This window comes from Bufo gargarizans, chromosome 2 (assembly GCF_014858855.1).
Source record: "Bufo gargarizans isolate SCDJY-AF-19 chromosome 2, ASM1485885v1, whole genome shotgun sequence".
NCBI classification, from domain to species: Eukaryota; Metazoa; Chordata; class Amphibia; order Anura; family Bufonidae; genus Bufo; species Bufo gargarizans.
This window is the reverse complement of record NC_058081.1, coordinates 692,554,194-692,576,045: the sequence shown is the minus strand read 5'-3', so window position 1 is coordinate 692,576,045 and position 21,852 is coordinate 692,554,194. Positions and strand designations below refer to the sequence as shown.

The window sequence follows — 21,852 nt, the reverse complement described above, 5'->3', positions numbered from 1 at the left end:
CACAGACAGAAAACTTTGTAGTGCCTCCGTTCCGCACTGTTTCTTCCAGATTTCAGTCCCCTTCAAGTGAACGGGTCCACATCCGTGTTACAGTGCGCACACGGCCGGGGCCCGTATATTGCGGACCCACGGACTTTCTACGGTCATGTGCATGAGGCCTTAGACAGACGCTGCACTGATTTGGATGGACACTGTGTAATTCTTAATTTCACCTTTGGGGGTGCTGCAGAAAAACTGAACACTTGCTGCCAGGTTGCCTAGCAAGGGGATACTTTGTGATCATCTTATTGTCAAGAGGTCGCTCTAACCAGTAGGGATTGTCCAAAGTGGAGAACCCATTAGATTATCCCATAAAAAACTAAAAACATACCAACAACAGTAAGAAGTGTAATATCTAACCAACTGCAAGTCTGCTATTTATGAAAGAAATCAAGAAGTAGGAAAACATTGTCTGAATTTTGTTTGGCCCTGTAATCTGAAAGAATACATGTCAGCAGGATCAACCCTCTTAAACTAGACCTACTGCCTGGTAGAGTCGATCCTGCTGACTAAAATGATACCTGTTTTGTGAAAATTGGTTGCGGCATTCCCGAGAGGAATGACCCTTATTTTATATGCAAATAAGGGCTTCAATGCACCAAGGGGCATGACTGCCACTGGAAAACTGAAGGGATAAAGTGCTCCAAGGGGCTAGGCCCTGCCCTTCGGTGCCCTGAAGCCATCATTTGCATAAAATATAAATTCACATATAAAAGTCTTTTTTCTAGAGAATACCACAGCCAGTCATTGTTTTAATCAGCAGGATCACCCTTACTACATGGTATGCCTGGTTTTAATAGGGTTGATCATGCTGATGGATGCTCTTTAAACTGGCCATGCACTTTGGACATATCTCGGCTGAACATCTAATGTGTATAGAAGCTTCTAGAATCTCCCCAATGCCAGGGAAAGAAGGGTCAGGAATATTTGATATGGTGTCTGGATGTAATTGTAATTCTTCTCTATTCCCAGTCACAACACATGCCTGATATTGGGGAATTGGGAGAGAATGCTGCTCTCAGACGACAGATATCTTGTATGTGGCCGTATCACTTGCAATTTGTCAGAAGCAGGGGTCTCGCTAAGCCAAAACAGCCCCAGAGCCCGAATGTGGTGGGCGCGGTACACACAACTGTATCTCTGCCTTCCGGATGACAATACAGTTGAATGTGGTCACTTCGGGGGAAATATACTACTGGGGGCACTATAACTACTGTGGTCACTATAGGGGGGATTATAACTACTGGGGCCAATACAGGGGGCATTATAACTACTGGGACACAACAGCCCCCAGAACTACTGGGGGCACTCTAGAAGGCCTTATTACTACTGGGGGATCTTTAGGGGCCTTATTGCTACTGGGGCACTAAAGAGGGGCCTTATCACTATTGGGGGCACAGCAGGGACAATATAACTACTGTGGTTACTATGGGGGGGGGCATTATAATTATTGAGCAGAACATGGAGGATACTAATAGGGAACTTATGGGGAGCATTATCACTATTGGGGGAACTGTAGGGACACTAATTAGGACACTCTGGGAGAGAATAATTACTATTGTTGGTACTTTTGGGAGCACTATAACTGTTTGGGGAGGGGGGCTATCTGTGTGGCACTAATATTTCTGCAGTATAGTATTTGGGTAGCACAGTAGCTGCAGGATGACACTGTTGTGGCACCAGGAAGGGGAGTATGATGGAAAAGTGAGGAAGATGTCTATGTGGCAAACTCTGCAGAGCGGCCAGAGATGAGACGTGGTTGAAATAAGTCATCATGGCAGTCTGGGCCAAAAGGAGAAGATGAGGGAAAGAGACTGTATATAATCAGAGGAGACATCACTGTCTGAAATAGGTGTGTAGTGCTGAATGCAATGTCCATCCATATATAGCACAAGGCCTGGGGGGATCGAGAATTTAGCAAATATACCTTGTGCTTGGGTTCCAGGTCTTTTGAGACCCTAGAAATGCCCCTGATAAGGAGATTCGCCCTTGTTCTATTTCCCCTCTCAACCTCTTATTAAACCTGTCATACAGTACAGTCAAACCCCTATGAGACAACCACCAAAAATTGCATTAAAGAATGGTCTTCTAGGAGAAGGTCTTCTCAAACATTATGATCAGCATATGAAGGAACTGAAAACATGGTGCAAAAAAAAATCCAGTCTGGATAACTGGGTGTTTTTTTTTCAAAGGTGGTGGTCTTTGGGAGAGGTTTCACTATATTACTTATGACACAAAATCACCCCCTGAAAGCGGATGTACTAAGAATATGATGTGACTGAAGCAAGTTTTAGCCTGAACTCCGATTATCATATAGTTAAAAACCCCATAGCATATTACATGCGACCTAACAAGACCAGAAGACCATGATGACCTTGACAAGGACATGGAGCATTCCTGAATCTGGAGTATGTGACCACCAAACTACTGTGCAAGTGGGCACAGGTCAATGCTAAAAAACAACCCAAGTCTTGCATTGCTCGTACCTACATCTGAATCTCTACATGCTGGCATACCAGAGTAAATAGTACTTACCAGTTTTGGATTCCAAGCAAACTTTGCTCTAGTTGTGAAACTTCCTAAGCCTTATGCAGAGTGCCAAAGACAGAGCAGGGGTCCGTAAGAAAATGTGCCAGACAGTCTAATCCGAGTCAGGTGAGTAACCCTCCCTTTACTGCTGAGGAAACTAACTCCAATGTTTTCAATCATGAATGTTTACTACTACCTCATAGACTTGCTGTGATTAAAGAGACTTCGCTGTACTCTTTGCATTGGACTTTTGTATGGTTTTATCCACAAATTCATATATATGTAGGGAATATAGACAGTAGCCTAAAGGGGTTGTCTCATCTCAGATATTTGGTGGCATATCTGTATTATATGCCATCAATGTCAGATAGGTGTCGGTTCCATCTCTGGGACCCACAGCCATCTCCAGAATGGGACCCCAAAGCCAACGTAGAGCAGCTGTGCATGCGTGGCCGCCCTTCATTCTTTCGGCTATCTCCGCCACTCCCATAGACGTGAATGGAGTGATGCCGCTCTTGCATGTTGTGCTCTCAATTCAATTCTATGGAACTTCTGAACTCCGTAGAAATTAAAGGAGAGCACACAGTGCATGTGCGGTGCACGTTCAAGGGCTCGTTCTGGAGATAGATGCAGGTCTCAGAGGTGGGACCCACACCCTACTAGGGGAGGGTGTGCAAGGGGAACGTCTCTGCTGGACGTGCCCACGCCAGCCAGAGCACCCTAAGCTCTGCTGGCCATGGAGGCCAAAGCTTAACGCCTCAGGAGCCAGGAGGAAAATTCCCTGGTATAACTTAGAGTGAGACTACAAAGTGTAGTGCAGCATACAGAAGAAGCAGAGTATTAAGCAAGCCTGTCAGTACAGCAGAGAGAGAAAAAGCAAGCAGAGTTATTGAAGAAACTTGCCAGTTTAATGCTAAAGCCTGCTGGAACCAAGACAAAGCTTGAAGACTGTTTCTGATGAACGTTTATTCAAGTAAAGCTGCTGTTCAACTACATACAAGGTCCGGACTCAATCTTTCTTTCAAAATCCCTCAATTATTCCCCCTATTTATTGCTTCGGAGCCAAAGACTGGGGTCCAGCCGTATCCAGGTAGGAGCACCGTGACACACATAAAGAAACATTTAGGCCGCATCACACCACTCGGCATTCCTACACCTGGGTCGTCATATATAAAGGGTCCTAGGGGGAGAAGCCCGTTGCACAAGCATTATATATGGACTAAGCCCTCATTCTGATATAATAAAATCTGAGACAATATATTTTGATCAAAACACATCTGTGCCCGCCTACCCTCGCCAAGGTGGTATCAATCAGGCAGGTCCTACTCTAAACCTACCTATGCGTTGGGCATCTATGTTCACATATAGTGTGCTGCTCCTACTCACCTGTATGTGCATCCAGCACCCGATGAGAGAAGGTGACTAGGAGCAGCACACTATATGTGCAGGGTCTGCTCTCCTGAACATAGCTGCCCAACGGTATAGGTAGGTTTGAGACCACCTTGGCGAGGGTAGGTGGGCACAGATGTGTTTTGATCAAAATATATTGGCTAAGAGTCTCAGATTTTATTATATCAGAGTGAGGTCTTAGTCCATATATAATGTTTGCATCTATTGTGTTAGTGCATTATTATTTGTTTTCTGTGATTGTTTTCATAACTGTAGCCATGGACATCCGCATATTTATTTATCATATCGTGCAGGATGGTTTTCTTAGTTTTTTTATCTTTTTTGTGTGATTTTTGTTTAAACCTTACATCACCACACACAACACTTTGGATAAAGCGATATAAAACACGCCGCCAGTGGAAACATCTGTGGAGTGACGAATCACTCTTCTCTATCTGGCAATCTGATGGACAAGTCTGGGTTTGGTGAATGCCAGGAGAACTTGACTTGCTTCACTGCATTGTGCCAACAGTTTTTAAGGGGTCGGCCTTAATTCCAAGGAACATAAATCTTTATGAGCCAGCATCCCAAGACATTTTGAACAATTGTATGCTTCCAACTTTGTGGGAACAGTTTGCTGAGGGACCTTTGATTTCCCATCACGACTGTGCCCTAGTGCACAAAACAAGGTTCATAAAGCCATGGTGGGGTGAATTTGGTGTGGAAGTTTGACTGGCCGCACAGAGGCCTCACATTAACCCCATCTAAAACTTTTGGGATGAACTAGAATTGATATTGTGAGCCAGGCCCTCTCCTCCAACATCAGTGTCTACCTTAAAGATGCTCTTCTGAATGAACGGGCAAAAATTTCCAGACACATCCAAAATATTGTACAAAGCCTTTCCAGAAGCTGCAAAAAGCGGTGAGGGGACCAACTCCATATTAATACCTTTGGCTTTAGGATGGGGGGGGATGTCATAAAATCTCCTGTAGGTGTGTGTCCATATAGTGTATATACTGGTATCTAATCTCTATTTGGACAGTATTACAGTGTGCACTTTACATTATTTAGACCAATAGTCAGCATCCCGTCAATCACTACTGACAAGCTTAAGAATATTCTCCAGCACTGACTTAGTGGCCAGCTTACTGCGGGCAGGTCATGCAGTGTTGGTACAGTGCCGCCCCCCCATGTAGAGTCCAGCCATATCACCTCCTTATATAGAGTGCAGATGGTCTATGGGGACCTGTTTTTATTTCTGGTCACTTCTGTTTTTTGCAGATGGGCAGTCTGTCTTTGCTCACCTGGCATTTGACTTCTCATTACCTGTGCTGGTTTTTTGTTACCGGTCTCGTCTTAGCCGCCCCATGGACACCATCAGTAACCTCGGTTCCAGCTCCAATTCCATTTTCTCCCAGATGTACGTCCAATCTCCAGGAGAGACAGCAGAGGAGGCAGAAAGACAACACTTGGGTAAAGTGACAGTCAAGTATGACCACAGGGAACTAAGGAAGCCTGAGGTGGGATCTTGTGAACCATTGGGGGTATAGAAGTATGGCTTGAAGGGATTGTTCCATCTTGCCATTACCAAGTCAAAATGGGACTAAGTACTGACCACCAGGTGGTCGGGACATGGTGAAGCGGACTGGTGCTCCGCTGTTTCAGTCGCTCTCATTGTGGTGCATGGAAGCTACGGAAACAGTGTAGTACAGCAAGCTATACTGCTTACAAGGCCCCTGTAGTTAAAAACTATGTATATAATTCCATACATAGTGCAGCAAATTTTTTTTTTAACCAAACACTTTCTTTTTTGATGCATCATCCTCATCGCCATTCCTCAGCAGTGCCACGTGACCACACTGGAATTACACAGCGTCCTCAGCGTGGACTGGACATCAGTCTCTCTATGCATTAGACTTACATTCAGTGATTTCAGGTCAGTTGGCCGCCACACAGACCGTATTTCCCAGGCCAATCACGGCTGTGTGCATGATCCCTAAAGCTGGACCCATGTCTATCAGCCGATCACTAGGTCATCTTGAATTTAAAAGGAGTTTTAATGAAAACACCATTAAATACTGTTCTGGTATTGCCGCCATCCTGGTCTGTATCACATTGCATCTTTATTATGGATTGCCACAAAAACATGCAGAGTTCCAGTTTTCAAGTGTAGCCTGCATCTCTGTTACTGTATGTTTGTAGGCGCTCATGTGAAACTGGCCATAAGCATGCACAGAATCTGGCTTCCACATGCTGGATTGAGGGTAGCGGCATTTTGCACTTGGCGGAGTTGCCTTCGGCTACTTTCACACCTGCGTTAGGTGCGGATCCGTCTGGTATCTGCACAGACGGATCCGCACCTATAAATGCAAATGCCGGTATCTGTTCTGTACGGATCCGTCTGCATAACTAAGTAAAAAATAATAATAATAATCTAAGTCAAACGGATCAGTCCTGACTTGCACCATATTGTGTCAATGTAAACTGATCCATCCCCATTGACTTCTATTGTAAGTCAGGACGGATCCGTTTGGCTCCACACCGCCAGGCAGACACCAAAACGCTGCAAGCAGCATTTTGGTGTCTGCCTCCAGAGCGGAATGGAGCCAAACTGATGCATTCTGTACAGATCCTTATCCATTCAGAATGCATTGGGGCTGAACTGATCCATTTGGGACCGCTTGTGAGAGCCCTGAACGGATGTCACAAGCGAACCCAGAAACGGCAGTGTGACAGTAGCCTTATACAGATGCACCTTCTGTTTTGTTTCACTCATTGTTATAGGATTTTGTGAGTTTCATATAAAATGATCATATATTTTTTTGTTGTTATTTTGATCTGGTACATGACTATTGCTCCCATGACTGAATTAGGCCACCTCTAGTTTTGTGACATCACTTTTTGAGATGATCATGACTTAATTTCTCCGTTTTCGGGCTCATACCCAAAAGGTCTTTTTCCTATGGGTTTTATGTTTGCCTTAGCCTTTTTGAGTGCTTAATAGTGATAAATTATGTTTATTTACCTATTTCCGTACAAGGGATGAAGGGTTGGGATATCGAGTGATTCGGCCTCGTCACGTAACCAGCGCCCCAGCAAGTGCGCCCGTGTCTTGATGGTGTTGTGAATCCTGAATCCCACCCAGGTGCAGATTGGTTTTCTATTAGGGGAGGTATTTATATCTGGTAGGTGTGTTTTATCTTTCTCTACACCCTGTGGAAGCACAACGCGAAACACGTGTTGGGGTTGTTTTGAGGCGCCAATTTGGATGGATGTTATGCTTTACTATTATTGTGTCATTTATGACCACGCGTTTGGTGCCTCACCTGTGGTGTGTGTCAATACCTTATATTAGTTTTTAAATCGTGCATCATAATGAAAGTACCTTATTTTTTACAATTCTATATGTAGAGTGCATTCTTTATCGGTGTCGCCAGGGTAGCAGCGCAGTCACGTAGTACCACTGAGCGACGAAACTGAGGAAATAAAGTGCAATTTCTCTCTTCCGTCAGGTAAAATATCGTGTGCACATGAACGTACCCAACAAAGCACAAGAGGCGGCCATGTCTTCAAAACAGAGTATAATTAAGATCTGTACAATTGCATAGAACACATAAGGTCCTTAGGGTTACAGCAGAACTCTTTACAAATCCTACACACTTACATGGTAAGCACCAGCTCAGTGTGGCCTGAGAGGGGGTTGTGGGTGACCCCAAAATACTCACTGTCTAGGAGATACGCAGAAGGTTTAGCTCCAGTTCTCTACATAGTTGTCAGTACATAATATATTACACACACTCGTATCTCATGCTTACACGTTACACGGCTCGGCACAACATGCAGGTCTCTACAGTACAGAGACGGTACTTCTTACAGTGCAAATACAATGGTTTTATTGCTAACACTGCTAGATCAAATGTAACAAAATGATCCGCTGTATGGAGTAAATGCTGACGAATCCACAGGAGAAGTGAAAGAGCGGAGGCCTCAATGTGAGCGACGAATAGAAGCAACCGATTTCACACGCGGAGGGAGATTTGTCAAAACCAGTGCAAAAGAAAAATGGAGATGTTTCTGTAGTGTATCCACTTACTTAGTGCCACCGACTGGCTGGGCAATTAGCTTGGTTTACCTGGTCAATGTCTGGAGACCTTCTATCAGATCAAACAATCCTTCATCCAATCTACATCAGTGCAATCAGCAATAATGCCTCACGGCGGCGCACTCTTTCACGTCTTCCAAGATGCTTATGATAGGTATTAGGCTACTTTCACACTAGAGTTTTTTGCTAGATCCGGCAGGGTTCAGCAAAAACGCTTCCGTTACTGATAATACAACCGTCTGCATCCGTTATTAACGGATCCAGTTGTATTATCTTTATTATTGCCAACATGGATCCGTCGTGAACTCCACTGAAAGTCAATGGAGGACAGATCAGTTTTCTATTGTGACAGAGAAAAGCTGTCCCCATTGACTTGCATTGTGGGTCATGACAGATCCATCTTTCTCTGCATCCCAGGACGGAAAGCAATCCGCAGCATGCTGTTCTCCGGTATGAGAACGGAATGCATTTGAGCGTTCCATTCTGTCCCCATTGACAATGAATGGGGACAAACGGAAGCGTTTTTTTTTTCCGGTATTGAGACCCTATGACTCAACACTGGAAAATATTAACGCTAGTGTGAAAGTAACCTTAGAGAGATCACCTATTTCTAGGGCAACTCTTAACTTACTTGGCGGACAGTTACACCCCCCCCCCCTCCCCCCTCCACATAAATGCTCAGCTTTGTTTCACATGGGAAGAGGGAGTAAGGGGCTGCCAGACACATCTGACAGAGGCTTATGTCCTCAGAGAACAAAAGGATAGTGCAGGTTGAAATACAACAGACTGATCCTTCTCTCCACCAACATCTGCCGGGTTCAGCCGACATTACCTTGAAAGGGGTATTCTTGTTATGTTAGGCCATCCCCTATCCTCATGATAAGGCATAACTATTAGAATGGTGGGGATACTATTGTTGAGACCCCTCACCGATCAGGAGAACGGATGCCCCATATCCTGTAAAGCCATACAAAATGAATGGCTCTGCCAGTGTGACATACACTCAGCCGCTACATTCATTTCTATGGGATTTCTGGAGATAGTCGCTGTACTCTGCGATTTCTGGAACTCCCAAGGAAATGAATGGAGCAGCTGAGCGCATGCCTAAAGGGCTACTCTGTTCAATTCAGGGCACCCAACGGAGTACAGAGCCTCCATTCTTGTGAACGGTGGGGGTTCCAGGGATAGGACCACCTCATAACTAAATATACCCGGGATACCACTTTACTGGGGCACATTTACTACTTAAAATGGTGTGCATGATTTGCATCACATTTACAAGCTGTTTGCACACTTTAAGCTTTTGCTGCCTCGTCTGACAAGGGGGTAGGGCTTTGATAAAAGGGGCATTGTGTCACAAGAAATGGGGCATTAATTAAATGCACCTCCATGCGCCAAAACTGCATTTTTGGAGTAAAACTACACCAACTAATAGGAGGGATTCAGTTATTAAGTTTCATTTAAAAGTTTTTGGGGCGCATGGACAGATTTTCTTTTGGGGGGGGGGGGGGGGCACTCCATGTGGACAGAATTTATTGTGCAAGGACAACTTCTAAAGGTCCATGGAGAGAATAGAACATTTTTCTCACCTTGAGACTGGGATTTGTATTCTTAGACAGTGTAAAGTAGGACACTACTGGTAAATCTGCCCTGTAACATTAGATTTCCTGTCCAATAAAGTGATTTTCATATCAGTAGCTCCAGATATTTGACCTTAAATACATAATAAATTGTGATTCGTTTCCACCGAATCACGCTTCAGAATAAATATGACCGCACACTTCATTGTGCCTGTCGATGAATAAACATACAAAAAAAAAAGTTGCAAAAAATAATCCAGTTTTGTCTTCAGTCCATCTATATAACACTGTTGTGGAGACAACTCTCAAGCAGTGCATGAATCATTCTGTTCGTATGGCCGCCGCCACCCCCCCCCCAAGCTTCGTCTGATGGGAATCCTAGGCACCGTCAAACCCTCAGTATGGAGTGATGTTACGAATGGTCACGGAAAACAGTAGCAAGTTTCATCTCATATGACTGCGATACGTCCTGAGCTGAGGACTCTGGTGGATACATTAAACACACATCACTTCAAATTAGCATTAATATTTACAGTGGTGACCTCTGGATCTGATATCTCTCAATATAGAGACTCCTTCCCCATTGTGGTTCTTGAAATGTAGTTTTTTTTCTCACTGAAGGCGCCACAATTGAGTTAACACACACTCTTCTTGTAAAAACCAGAGGATGTCTCACGTTAACGAGATGTTAGTCACATAAAGACGTTTTCCTGAGAATAATACAATTATGATCGGTCCTTGATATCTATGATGAATCCTGTCCTAACACCACCCAAATAGAGCAGCAGCAATATGGTGTCTGGAGCAGCATCACTGGGCAAAACCAGAAGAGGCAGAGAGATGCTGGCCGGATAGGATAGCCAGCGATAACACATCACAGAGATTACCGAGTAGCCAATGCAACTTTATCGCGTCTTGATTCTGAAATCTTTGCTGCGATATCCGTCCACTGTCACAAGGACCCGGTTTAAGGCAACAATCCTAGTTCTTTTTGGCTGCGCAGGTAAGGCAGCTGGTGAGTGAATGTAATGCTGGTGTTTCTCACTACAATATGCAATTGTAGGTTTATGTGTGAGCCTCCTTGTAGGTGTCACTGGTGATCGCGAGAGTCTCTTCTCTCCAGTCGGCACTGGACGGCAGGCTACATTCTGGAGGACGGTCCCGATAGCTCATAAAATAGGACGTAAGCGTCGCTGCTCCTGACCTGGCTGGAAGACATTGCTGTGACTCTGAAGAGACAAAGACAAAAAAGGTATGTGGTTTTACAAAAAAGGGACAAGACTTGGCCACTTGGAGACACGGTTTAATAAGGCCATCCACTGTACCGTGGCACAGCATCCTACATACGGTATGTAAAGTAAATTTGGCAATATTTCTAGACAAATACTGTAGCTTAATAATTACCTGGAGTCGTTAAACGTGTACCATTCTCCATTGTTTGGGTTCTTGCAGTAAGCTGTATAATGTCCTCCCATGGTAGTACCCGAGTGATTGGATACTGCATACAAATTATAGGTAGTGTGAGCTGCGAAGAGACAGAACGAGAAATGTGTAAAATGAAGAAATTCAGCCGTTTATTTGTTATACAGATTGTATATAAAACTCCACATCTTTTTACTCGTGTGCAGGAAAACGGCAGTGTTAGGCCTCATCACACTACCGTTTTTTCCCCCTTGTTTTGCAGGCTTTTTTTGCGTTCCGTATACGGAAACATTCATTTTAATGGTTCCGCAAAAAAAAAAAAAAGAAAAGATTGAATGTACTCCGTATGCATTCCGTTTCCGTATTTCCGTTCCGTTGAGAGCTAGAACATGTCCTATTATTGCGTTCCCTGGCTTCATTCAAGTCAACGGGTCCGTAAAAAATAAATGGAAATGCATCCGTATGTCTTCCGTATCCATTTCATCTATTGAAAATGTTATGCCCAGCCCAATTTTTTCTATGTAATTACTGTATATGCCATACGGAAAAACGGACCGGAAACAAAAAAAACTGATCCGTGAAAAACGGACCGCAAAACACTGAAATAGCCATACGGTAGTGCGAAAGAGGCCTTATAATGTACCAGCAAATTGAATCTGCAGAGGAAACGGACCTGCGGTGCAGGTTTTAAATCTACGGCATGTCAATTTATGCTGTAGATTTCCACAGGGTGAAGTCCATGGCAAATTGCAGCAAATCTGCAACAATTCCTGCAGAGGAATTTCCAAACTGTTTGACCATTAGGCTCCATTCACACTTCCGCAACATGTTTTGCGGATCCACGGAGCCGCAAAACGGCAATGTGCGTTCCGCATTTTGCGGACCGCACATTGCCGGCACTAATCGAATATGCCTGTTCTTGTCCGCAATTGTGGACAAGAATAGGACATGTTCTATTTTTTTTGCGGAACGGAAGTGCAGACCCGAAAGTGCAAATCCGCAAATTCCGTGTCCGGGCATCACATTGTGCTGCCCCATAGGAATGAATGGGTCCGCAATTTCGTTCCGCAAATTGCGGAACGAAATTGCGGACGTGTGAATGGAGCCTTACCTCGCAGACATGTATTCTTGGTTTGTCCGGGCATGCATGCATTTTTATCAGGAAGAGGAGAGTAAGACACCTCTCCTGGTTGAGCCAAGAATTGGGCATTATAAATTTCAGCATGCTCGCTCCTTCCTTCACCTGACATCTGCTAGGGGAAAGACAGGGGCAACTTTTCTGTTAGGCCTCTTGCACACAACCGTATGCCGTCCGTGATATACGGTCTGTGAGTGGCCATATGTCCTGGAGCGGCATTGATCGTGGGCACGGGAGTAATCATAGGTTACAATGATGCTGTGCACGTCGGGCCGCCCACGGAACTATGATGATCCGTACAGTATTAGAATGTATTGGCTCCTATGAGCCGAAGTTATTACTTTGCGAAGTCTTGCGAGACTTTGCATAATAACTTCATGAATCAATTTCTACTGTAAAAAAACATGTTTCATCTGAAGTCGATTCGCTCATCCCTAATTGTCATCTGAAGTAAACACGTACGTAGTGTCATCTGCGAAAAAAAATACATGAAAAGGCACTTACTGCTTGGTTCTGAGGAGAATTCACGCAGGTCTAAATCTTTCAGTGGGAAATTCACAAACGTAGAAAGTTTGCCGCTTCTGATGCGACCTTCCGAGAACCTTTTCAGATCTGATGGGTGTAAGGGTTAAGGAAAGAACTCGTGAAAAAGTAAAACGAGGGCAAGACAGTGGCCTCCAGGTAAATGGGAGATGGTAGAAAAACTGGGTCATGGGTTAATCTGTTTATAGGTCTAATTGCTGTGTTTGAGACCATGCTGAATCATCCCCTGTACTTACAGCTTGTGACCTGCAATCTGTTTTAATCCTGTGTGGCTCATACGTAAATGATTCTTATGTGGGTCAGTTTGATGAATTCCTGCAGAGTTTTTCGACTTGTGGAAACACAATGGGGAATGCACAGGATAAATCTTAACCCCTTAAGGACACAGCCTTATTACACCTCAGGACCAAGCCATTTTTTGAAAATCTGACCAGTGTCACTTTAAGTGGTGATAACTTTAAAACGCTTTGACTTATCAGGTCATTCTGAGATGGTTTTTTCGTCACATATTGTACTTCATGACACTGGTAAAATGAAGTAAAAAAAAAAAATTTTTTTTGCAAACATAAATAACACCTAATTTACCAAAAATTGGGAAATTTTTTCAAAATTTCAAAGTTTGTTTCTCTACTTCTGTAATACATAGTAATACCCCATATGTCTACTTCATGTTTGAATTATTTTGGGAATGATATTTTATTTTTTGGGGATGTTACAAGGCTTAGAAGCAAATCTTGAAATTTTTCAGAAATTTACAAAAACCCAATTTTTAGGGACCACTACAGATCTGAAGTCACTTTGCGAGGCTTACATAATAGAAACCACCAAAAAATGACCCCATTCTATAAACTACACCCCTCAAGGTATTCAAAACTGATTTTACAAACTTCATTAACCCTTTAGGTGTTGCACAAGAGTTATTGGCAAATGGGGATGAAATGAGAATTTAATTTTTTTTGCCCAATTTTCCATTTTAACCCCTTTTTTCCAGTAACAAAGCAAGGGTTAACAGCCAAACAAGACTATCTGCCGTTTACAGAAACACCCCATATGTGGCCGTAAACTACTGTACGGCCACACAGCGGGGCGTAGAGTGAAAGGTGCGCCATATGGTTTTTGGAAGGCAGGTTTTGCTGGACTGGTTTTTTGACACCATGTCCCATTTGAAGCCCCCCTGATGCACCCCTAGAGTAGAAACTCCATAAAAGTGAACCCATCTAAGAAACTACACCCCTTAAGGTATTCAAAACAGATTTTACAAACTTTGTTAACCCTTTGGGTGTTGCACAAGATTTAATAGAAAATAGAGATACAATTTCAAAATTTCACTTTTTTGCCAGATTTTTCATTTTAATATTTTTTTTCCAGTTACAAAGCAAGGGTTAACAGCCAAACAAAACTCATTATTTATGGCCCCGATTCTGTAGTTTACAGAAACACCCCATATGTGGTCGTAAACTTCTGTACGGGCACACGGCAGGGTGCAGAAGGAAAGGAATGCCATACGGTTTTTGGAAGGCAGATTTTGCTGGACTGGTTTATTTACACCATGTCCCATTTGAAGCCGCCCTGATGCGCCCCTAGAGTAGAAACTCCAAAAAAAGTGACCCCATTTTAGAAACTACGGGATAGGGTGGCAGTTTTGTTGGTACTAGTTTAGGGTACATATGATTTTTGGTTGCTCTAGATTACACTTTTTGTGCGGCAAGGCAACAAGAAATAGCTTTTTTGGCACCGTTTTTTTCCCGTTATTTACAACATTCATCTGACAGGTTAGATCATGTGGCAATTTTATAGAGCAGGTTGTCACGGACGCGGCGATACCCAATATGTATACAATTTTTTTTATTTATGTAAGTTTTACACAATGAATTCATTTTTAAAACAAAAAAAAGTTTGTGTCTCCATAGTCTAAGAGCCACAGTTTTTGGGCGATTATCTTAAGTAGGGTCTCATTTTTTGCGGGATGAGATGATGGTTTGATTGGCACTATTTTGGGGTGCATATGACTTTTTGATTGCTTGCTATTACACTGTGACGTAAGATGACAAAAAATGGCTTTTTTTACACCATTTTTATTTTTTTACGGTGGTCACCTGAGGGGTTAGGTCATGTGATATTTTTATAGAGCCGGTCGATACGGACACGGCGATACCTAATATGTATACTTTTTTTTATTTATGTAAGTTTTACACAATTATTTCATTTTTGAAACAAAAAAAATCATGTTTTAGTGTTTCCATAGTCTAAGAGCCATAGTTTTTTCAGTTTTTGTGCGATTATCTTGGGTAGGGTATGATTTTTACGGGATGAGATGACTGTTTGATTGTTACAATTTTGGCGTACATGCGACTTTTTTGATCACTTTTATTACCTTTTTTGGGAAGTAAGGTGGGCAAAATTTCAATTTTCTCATAGTTTTTATTTTTTGGGCGTTCACCGTGCGGGGAAAGTAACATGACCGTTTTATAGATCAGGTCGTTACGGACGCGGCGATACCCAATATGTGTAGTGTATTTTATTTTTTTATTCAGTGATAAATGTGTTTCTTTTTTATCTTTTTTTTATCACTTTTTTTGACCCAGACCCACTTGGTTCTTGAAGATCCAGTGGGTCTGATGTCTGTATAATACAGTACAGAACACTATATAGGGTTCTGTACTGTATTTTACTTGCACTGAACAGATCTATGCCTTTAGCATAGATCTGTTCAGCACCATGGACAGCAGGACGCCTGAGAAGGCGTCCTGTTGCCATGGGAACCTTCCCCGTCTGCTCAGTTCTAGCCACAACTTCGCAGACGGGGAAGGGTAAGGATGGGGCTCTCTCCCTCTCCCATCGGGGGGCTGCAAAGGCACAGCAGCTCCCCAATGGGAGAGGGAGGGTGCTCCCTGAGCGGTTAACCTTTTCCATACAGCGGTCCGTACGGACCGCTGTATGGAAAGGGTTAAACGGCTGACATCGCATCACCGATGGACAGCAAAGAAGGTCTTGTGAAACCAGAAATTTTGCATGGGGCTGTATTGGAAGATTGGGGCAGAGGCGTATGGAGGGGACAGGTTGTGTACGGCCATGTATGTCATTGTCAGTATTCAGAAATCCACTTTCTGTGCTAGTAATTGCGGAAGTAATGGCAGAGAGGAGAGGTGGTAAAGGAAGGAAGTCCGGAGATGCGGTGCGAAACGGAAGCACTATGGAGAGCTTCCATGGGGTTCCGTTACGCAAAAAAGAAGTGCACGCAGTACTTTTTTGCGGTGCGGAGCGAAGGATGCGGATCGTGGACCCCATTCAAGTGGATGGTTCCACGATCCGCATGCGGCTGCCCCGCGGTCGTGCCCGTGCAATGAGCGCTTACGCTCGTGGGCATGAGCCCTAAATGTTATCCTGAGGAAGTAAACACATGAGACTGGGGAAAGTGTGAAGCCAATAGTGGTGACTGATAGTTCTGGTAAAGGGGTTGAATGGGATGGGGGTAAAGATTATATTATGCTGATATTTGATTGGACAGTCAGATCACATAGAGCGACTATTGCTCCAATAGCTCCAGCCCTTCCTTGGATTATATGGTTGTCAGTTGCTACTCCTTCCCCCTCACAATAACAGCTGATCATGAGGGGTTTCTAAGGGCTCGTGCATACGACCATGATTGGCCTGGGAAACCAAGTCGGTGTTTCAGCTGCATCTCCTAGGCCGACTACGACTTCCCTGATCCGAACAGTCTGTATCATAGTTATTTATGATACAGTTAATCTCAATCCCATGGTGGGACTATTGTAGTGTACTTGGAAATCTGAAAAGATTTCGGAATATTTAGAGGGTAGAGCCAAGGACAGGAATCAGGGCCAATAAGCTCACACATTTTTTCCATGGAAAGGATACGTAGCACAAGGATCTTGGGGAATTTCTGGATGGTGAACTTCTTGGTACATCTTCGTCGAGCTTTACACCTACAGCAGGTCTGAGAAAGGAAATGGAGGAGTTTAGAGATGGTGGTACAAGATGTTGATGTGCATACATATTCTTTTGCCTTGGTCTCACTTTACACAATCCAGGGTCACTTATATTCACATTTTAATGTGCATAACATTTTAGTTGTAAATGTCAGACTGAATACAAAAAGCAGTCTTAAGGTTGTCTGGTCTAGGAGCCGACCAACCTAATCGTTGGAACCTGTGACCAATATAAAAAAATAAAAATAAAACACTCCCCTGTTTCTGGACATCATTGGCTTGGTCTTATAACTACTGAGGCCAATCACTAGTCTCCATGGTCACTGCCAGTGATGTGCTGTTCTAGGACACGTGTTTACTCAGGCCAGTGACTGGTGGCAGTGGTCACATGCCCAAGCAACTTCTGCCCAGGTGGGGACCTGAAAGAGGCTGGGGATGAAGCCACAGCACGGGAAGGGTGGGACCGCATTTTTTTTCTGGCTGCAGGTTCCAAGGATTGGGTTGTTCACCTCCAAGGCTGGACAACCCCTTTAAAATGACTCTGTAGTGATGTTCAGACACTTACAAGTGGTCTGCAAATGACGGCAGATACGTATAAGTCTACTTTCACACTAGAGTTTTTAATTCCGCTATTGAGATCTGTCATAGTATCTCAATAACGGATGAAAATGCTTCAGTTTTGTCCCCATTCATTGTCAATGGGGACAAAACTGAACGAAACTCACCAAAATGCATTCCGTTCGGTTGCATCCCCATCACGGACAGAATAACGCTGCAGTGTTTTTCTGTCCCAGATGTGGTGCGAAGCAAGACTGATCTGTCCCCTCTGACAACAGAAAACTGATCCGTCTCCCGTTGAGTTTCAATGGTGTTTATTACGGATCCGTTCATGACGGATGAATGAGGTTGTATTATTTTAACGGAAACTTTTTTTGCAGATCCATGACGGATCTGCAAAAAACGTTAGTGTGAAGGTAGCCTTACATAAATAGACTGAGTAGCAAAAGTAATTACTATACTGAGGGCTCGGCCCATGGCTGATACGTGTAATATGGACCCAAATATGGTGGCAATGAATTCCTGCTGAGGCATGCACTGCATCAGTCAATTTCAATATAACGCCTGTTAGGTCCAATTTCTATCGACTCTCCCATACACATGCATGCTCAGGAAAATAAAATTGCTGCCTTCTCTTCCCTTACAGCTGGGAAGCCATATACACATTAGATGGTCGATTGGTTCCTCTAAAATTACTGGTAGCATCTTTGGCAACATTCATCTAATGTGTATGGACAACTTAAAGAGGTTGTCCGGCCATATATATTGATGACATCCTCTAGATAGGATAAATATCTGACCAGGGGGCCCGACACCTGGCACCCCCGTTAATCAGCTGTTTGACAAGGAGACGGCATAGTGTAATTACAAGTACTCGTTCCACTCACTTGAATGCAGCGGGTACTGGTATTAGACTGCACTTCTGAGACAAAGTGCAATGCATTGAGCGCAGCCTTCTGTTCAAGCAGCCGATTGGGACCTCTACCAATCAGATATTGATGACGTATCCCGATGATAGGTCATCAATATTAACGGCTTGACAACCCCTTTAAGACTATAGAGGCTATCACAGTCAGGGCAGTAATACCTACTGGGCAGTGCTAGGTCTGTCCTACCGTGTCCTCCACACAAGGCTGACATTCGCTTTATGCTGAGGATCCTTTCAGCCATGTCATGTGGATTTCTTGCGTTTCCATGAAGCATATGCTTCTTTCTACGAATATCTTTCTACACTTGACATCCATCAGGCACTACATCTAAATGCAACCGTTCAGAGGACCATTACAAGAGACACTTACTGGCTTCTCTTCCCCATCTAAAACATCTTCCTTGGTGAAGAGACGAATGCAGTCCATGAGGGAAACCTCAGGAACACTTTTCTGTATAAGAAAGATGCATAGAAGAGACATTCAGTGGAGCGTGGGAGCGTTATTGATTGAATGTACAGAGACAATAGGGCAAAATGTGATTAAAGAGAATGTCACCATTAAAAAAAAACAGCCTTGAACTACTATAATGTACGGATAGAAAAGATGGGGGGTGACCCTGGGGGCGTCCAAAATGGGGACAAGAGGTCCAGGGGGGCCAGTGCTCCCCCAATATACCCAAAATGACACCCCTAATGAGAGTAACTCGGCTAAAGCTCCCGAGCATAAATGAGAACAAAGAGAAAATGGAGCTCAAGACGCCAGAAATAGAAATAATTATAAATATTTATTTATGTCGTAAAAAATTCATCAAGATTACATATAACAAAATGCAATGATACAGGGACAAGAAGAGAACAGGGAAAAAAATGGCTAACAGCGCCACCCTGGATGGAAGGCTCTGGTCATGAATGTAAAAAAGGCACAATCAGCGAACTAGGTACATAATATGTTGGTACATAATAATGGCATAATAGCACCGCAGATGTCAATAATTACAGTGGTGAGGGTGAGTCTACAGGTATAGATAGGAAAGATGGGTCAGAATGGAAAAACCCATATCCCAAAGGGCAAAAAGCATCCAGTTTCTAAAGTCAATGCCTAATGGCACAATAGGAAATCCATATGAAAAAACCGGAATGCACATAATAAGGAGGGACTCACCACAATCACGAACCAAGAGAGAACCAGCCAGGATGGCGCCACCCCAACGCGCGTTTCGGCGTACCTTCGTCAGGGGGTAGCGCCATACTGAGGATCAGACATTTTAAAATCATGGTGAACCAATCACACCCCAGCATTTGCTCGTCCCCAGGTGCGCTGTCTCAGGCGCGCAATCACTCCGGGCAAACCACATCCGGACATCCCGAGCCCGGCGTCAAGTCAGTGACACGCCCCCCACGTGACAAGGCACATGATTGGGCGTGAATGACGTATAGACGCACAGGCCCGGGACGCCGGAGGCGGCCCCAGATGACGCGCGCACGCATCACACTAGGGGAGGAGCTGCAGACACCCGTCTGCCTGCGATGAAGGCCCAAACCTGAGAGCACTCCTGCGCACAAGAACAAAGGACAGAAGGAGACCAAAGGGAGGGGAAGGAAAACAGAGAGCGAGAATGCCGAGTGTTATAGGTGGGCAACCAATGTGATGCATACTTGCATGAGTATAAATAACTCAAATACATGCAGTAGTGTGCCCAATACAATAAACGGCATCCGTTGATATACACATATATAGAAGATTATAATATACTTAGCAAATGCAAGTACCCACTAAGACCATATATAAAGTGCAAGTGCATGTATGTGCATATTATACATAAATTGGCCTATACATGTCAAAACATTATTGCCCATATCAATAAAGTCCTATATATATAGTGTACACCCACACTTTAGTAAGTCTTGAATATTCGGACAATGATGTCACAATAAAACATGAACATGTATAAAGACATATATATAATTCTAAAAATAGACCATATAATAAATTCATAATATAGGAAAGGAGAGAAAAAGTGAGACCAGATGAATGTGGTAGAGGTGATGAACATTACGCATGAAGAGGATCATACCCTGATCCATGTAAGGGTGGAAACTGGTGAACTAAAGAAGTTAATTAAAAGGTTTACAAGAGAACCTATATGTTATTTATGTAAAGTGCAAAGTGCAATATAGCAAAGATGGTAAAAGTGTGGGGAACACCGGGTGAAGAACAGCCTGGAAAGGCATATGTCCGAAAGGTGTGGCAGAACATGAGTGCAGGAAAGTGGGGTGAGAAGAGGAAGTAAATAGAAGGGAAGTCTTGATGCGTCAAGATGTTGGTATAGCTTCAATTGTAGATATTTATAGCTTCAACCATATATTAAGAATGTTCCCAGCCCAATACAGAGGACCAATGAAAGACCCAAACAATATAGCGTGTACACTATATATATAGGACTTTATTGATATGGGCAATAATGTTTTGACATGTATAGGCCAATTTATGTATAATATGCACATACATGCACTTGCACTTTATATATGGTCTTAGTGGGTACTTGCATTTGTTAAGTATATTATAATCTTCTATATATGTGTATATCAACGGATGCCGTTTATTGTATTGGGCACACTACTGCATGTATTTGAGTTATTTATACTCATGCAAGTATGCATCACATTGGTTGCCCACCTATAACACTCGGCATTCTTGCTCTCTGTTTTCCTTCCCCTCCCTTTGGTCTCCTTCTGTCCTTTGTTCTTGTGCGCAGGAGCGCTCTCAGGTTTGGGCCTTCATCGCGGCAGACGGGTGTCTGCAGCTCCTCCCCTAGTGTGATGCGTGCGCGCGTCATCTGGGGCCGCCTCCGGCGTCCCGGGCCTGTGCGTCTATACGTCATTCACGCCCAATCATGTGCCTTGTCACGTGGGGGGCGTGTCACTGACTTGACGCCGGGCTCGGGATGTCCGGATGTGGTTTGCCCGGAGTGATTGCGCGCCTGAGACAGCGCACCTGGGGACGAGCAAATGCTGGGGTGTGATTGGTTCACCATGATTTTAAAATGTCTGATCCTCAGTATGGCGCTACCCCCTGACGAAGGTACGCCGAAACGCGCGTTGGGGTGGCGCCATCCTGGCTGGTTCTCTCTTGGTTCGTGATTGTGGTGAGTCCCTCCTTATTATGTGCATTCCGGTTTTTTTCATATGGATTTCCATTGTGCCATTAGGCATTGATTTAGAAACTGGATGCTTTTTGCCCTTTGGGATATGGGTTTTTCCATTCTGACCCATCTTTTCTATCTATACCTGTAGACTCACCCTCACCACTGTAATTATTGACATCTGCGGTGCTATTATGCCATTATTATGTACCAACATATTATGTACCTAGTTCGCTGATTGTGCCTTTTTTACATTCATGACCAGAGCCTTCCATCCAGGGTGGCGCTGTTAGCCATTTTTTCCCTGTTCTCTTCTTGTCCCTGTATCATTGCATTTTGTTATATGTAATCTTGATGAATTTTTTTACGACATAAATAAATATTTATAATTATTTCTATTTCTGGCGTCTTGAGCTCCATTTTCTCTTTGTTCTTATAATGTACGGATAGTCCAAGGATGCAATTATTATCCCTTTCACTCCCCCGCAGAAAGCCATCAAACAGCCTGCACCCTGTATTGTATCCCCTGG

The 21,852-nt window shown here is 43.7% G+C and overlaps 1 protein-coding gene across 1 annotated transcript in view; it reads right to left on the bottom strand.

Moving 5' to 3' along the window:
• Positions 1-10,299: 10,299 nt before the first annotated feature.
• USP2 (ubiquitin specific peptidase 2) overlaps positions 10,300-21,852 on the bottom strand; it is a 106,182-nt gene continuing 94,629 nt past the window's right edge. Inside the window, 5 exon segments of the mRNA XM_044282349.1 lie at positions 10,300-10,869; positions 11,045-11,165; positions 12,705-12,812; positions 16,623-16,701; positions 18,550-18,630. Of these exon segments, the coding sequence (XP_044138284.1) occupies positions 10,782-10,869; positions 11,045-11,165; positions 12,705-12,812; positions 16,623-16,701; positions 18,550-18,630 (477 nt within the window). The 3' untranslated portion in view covers positions 10,300-10,781.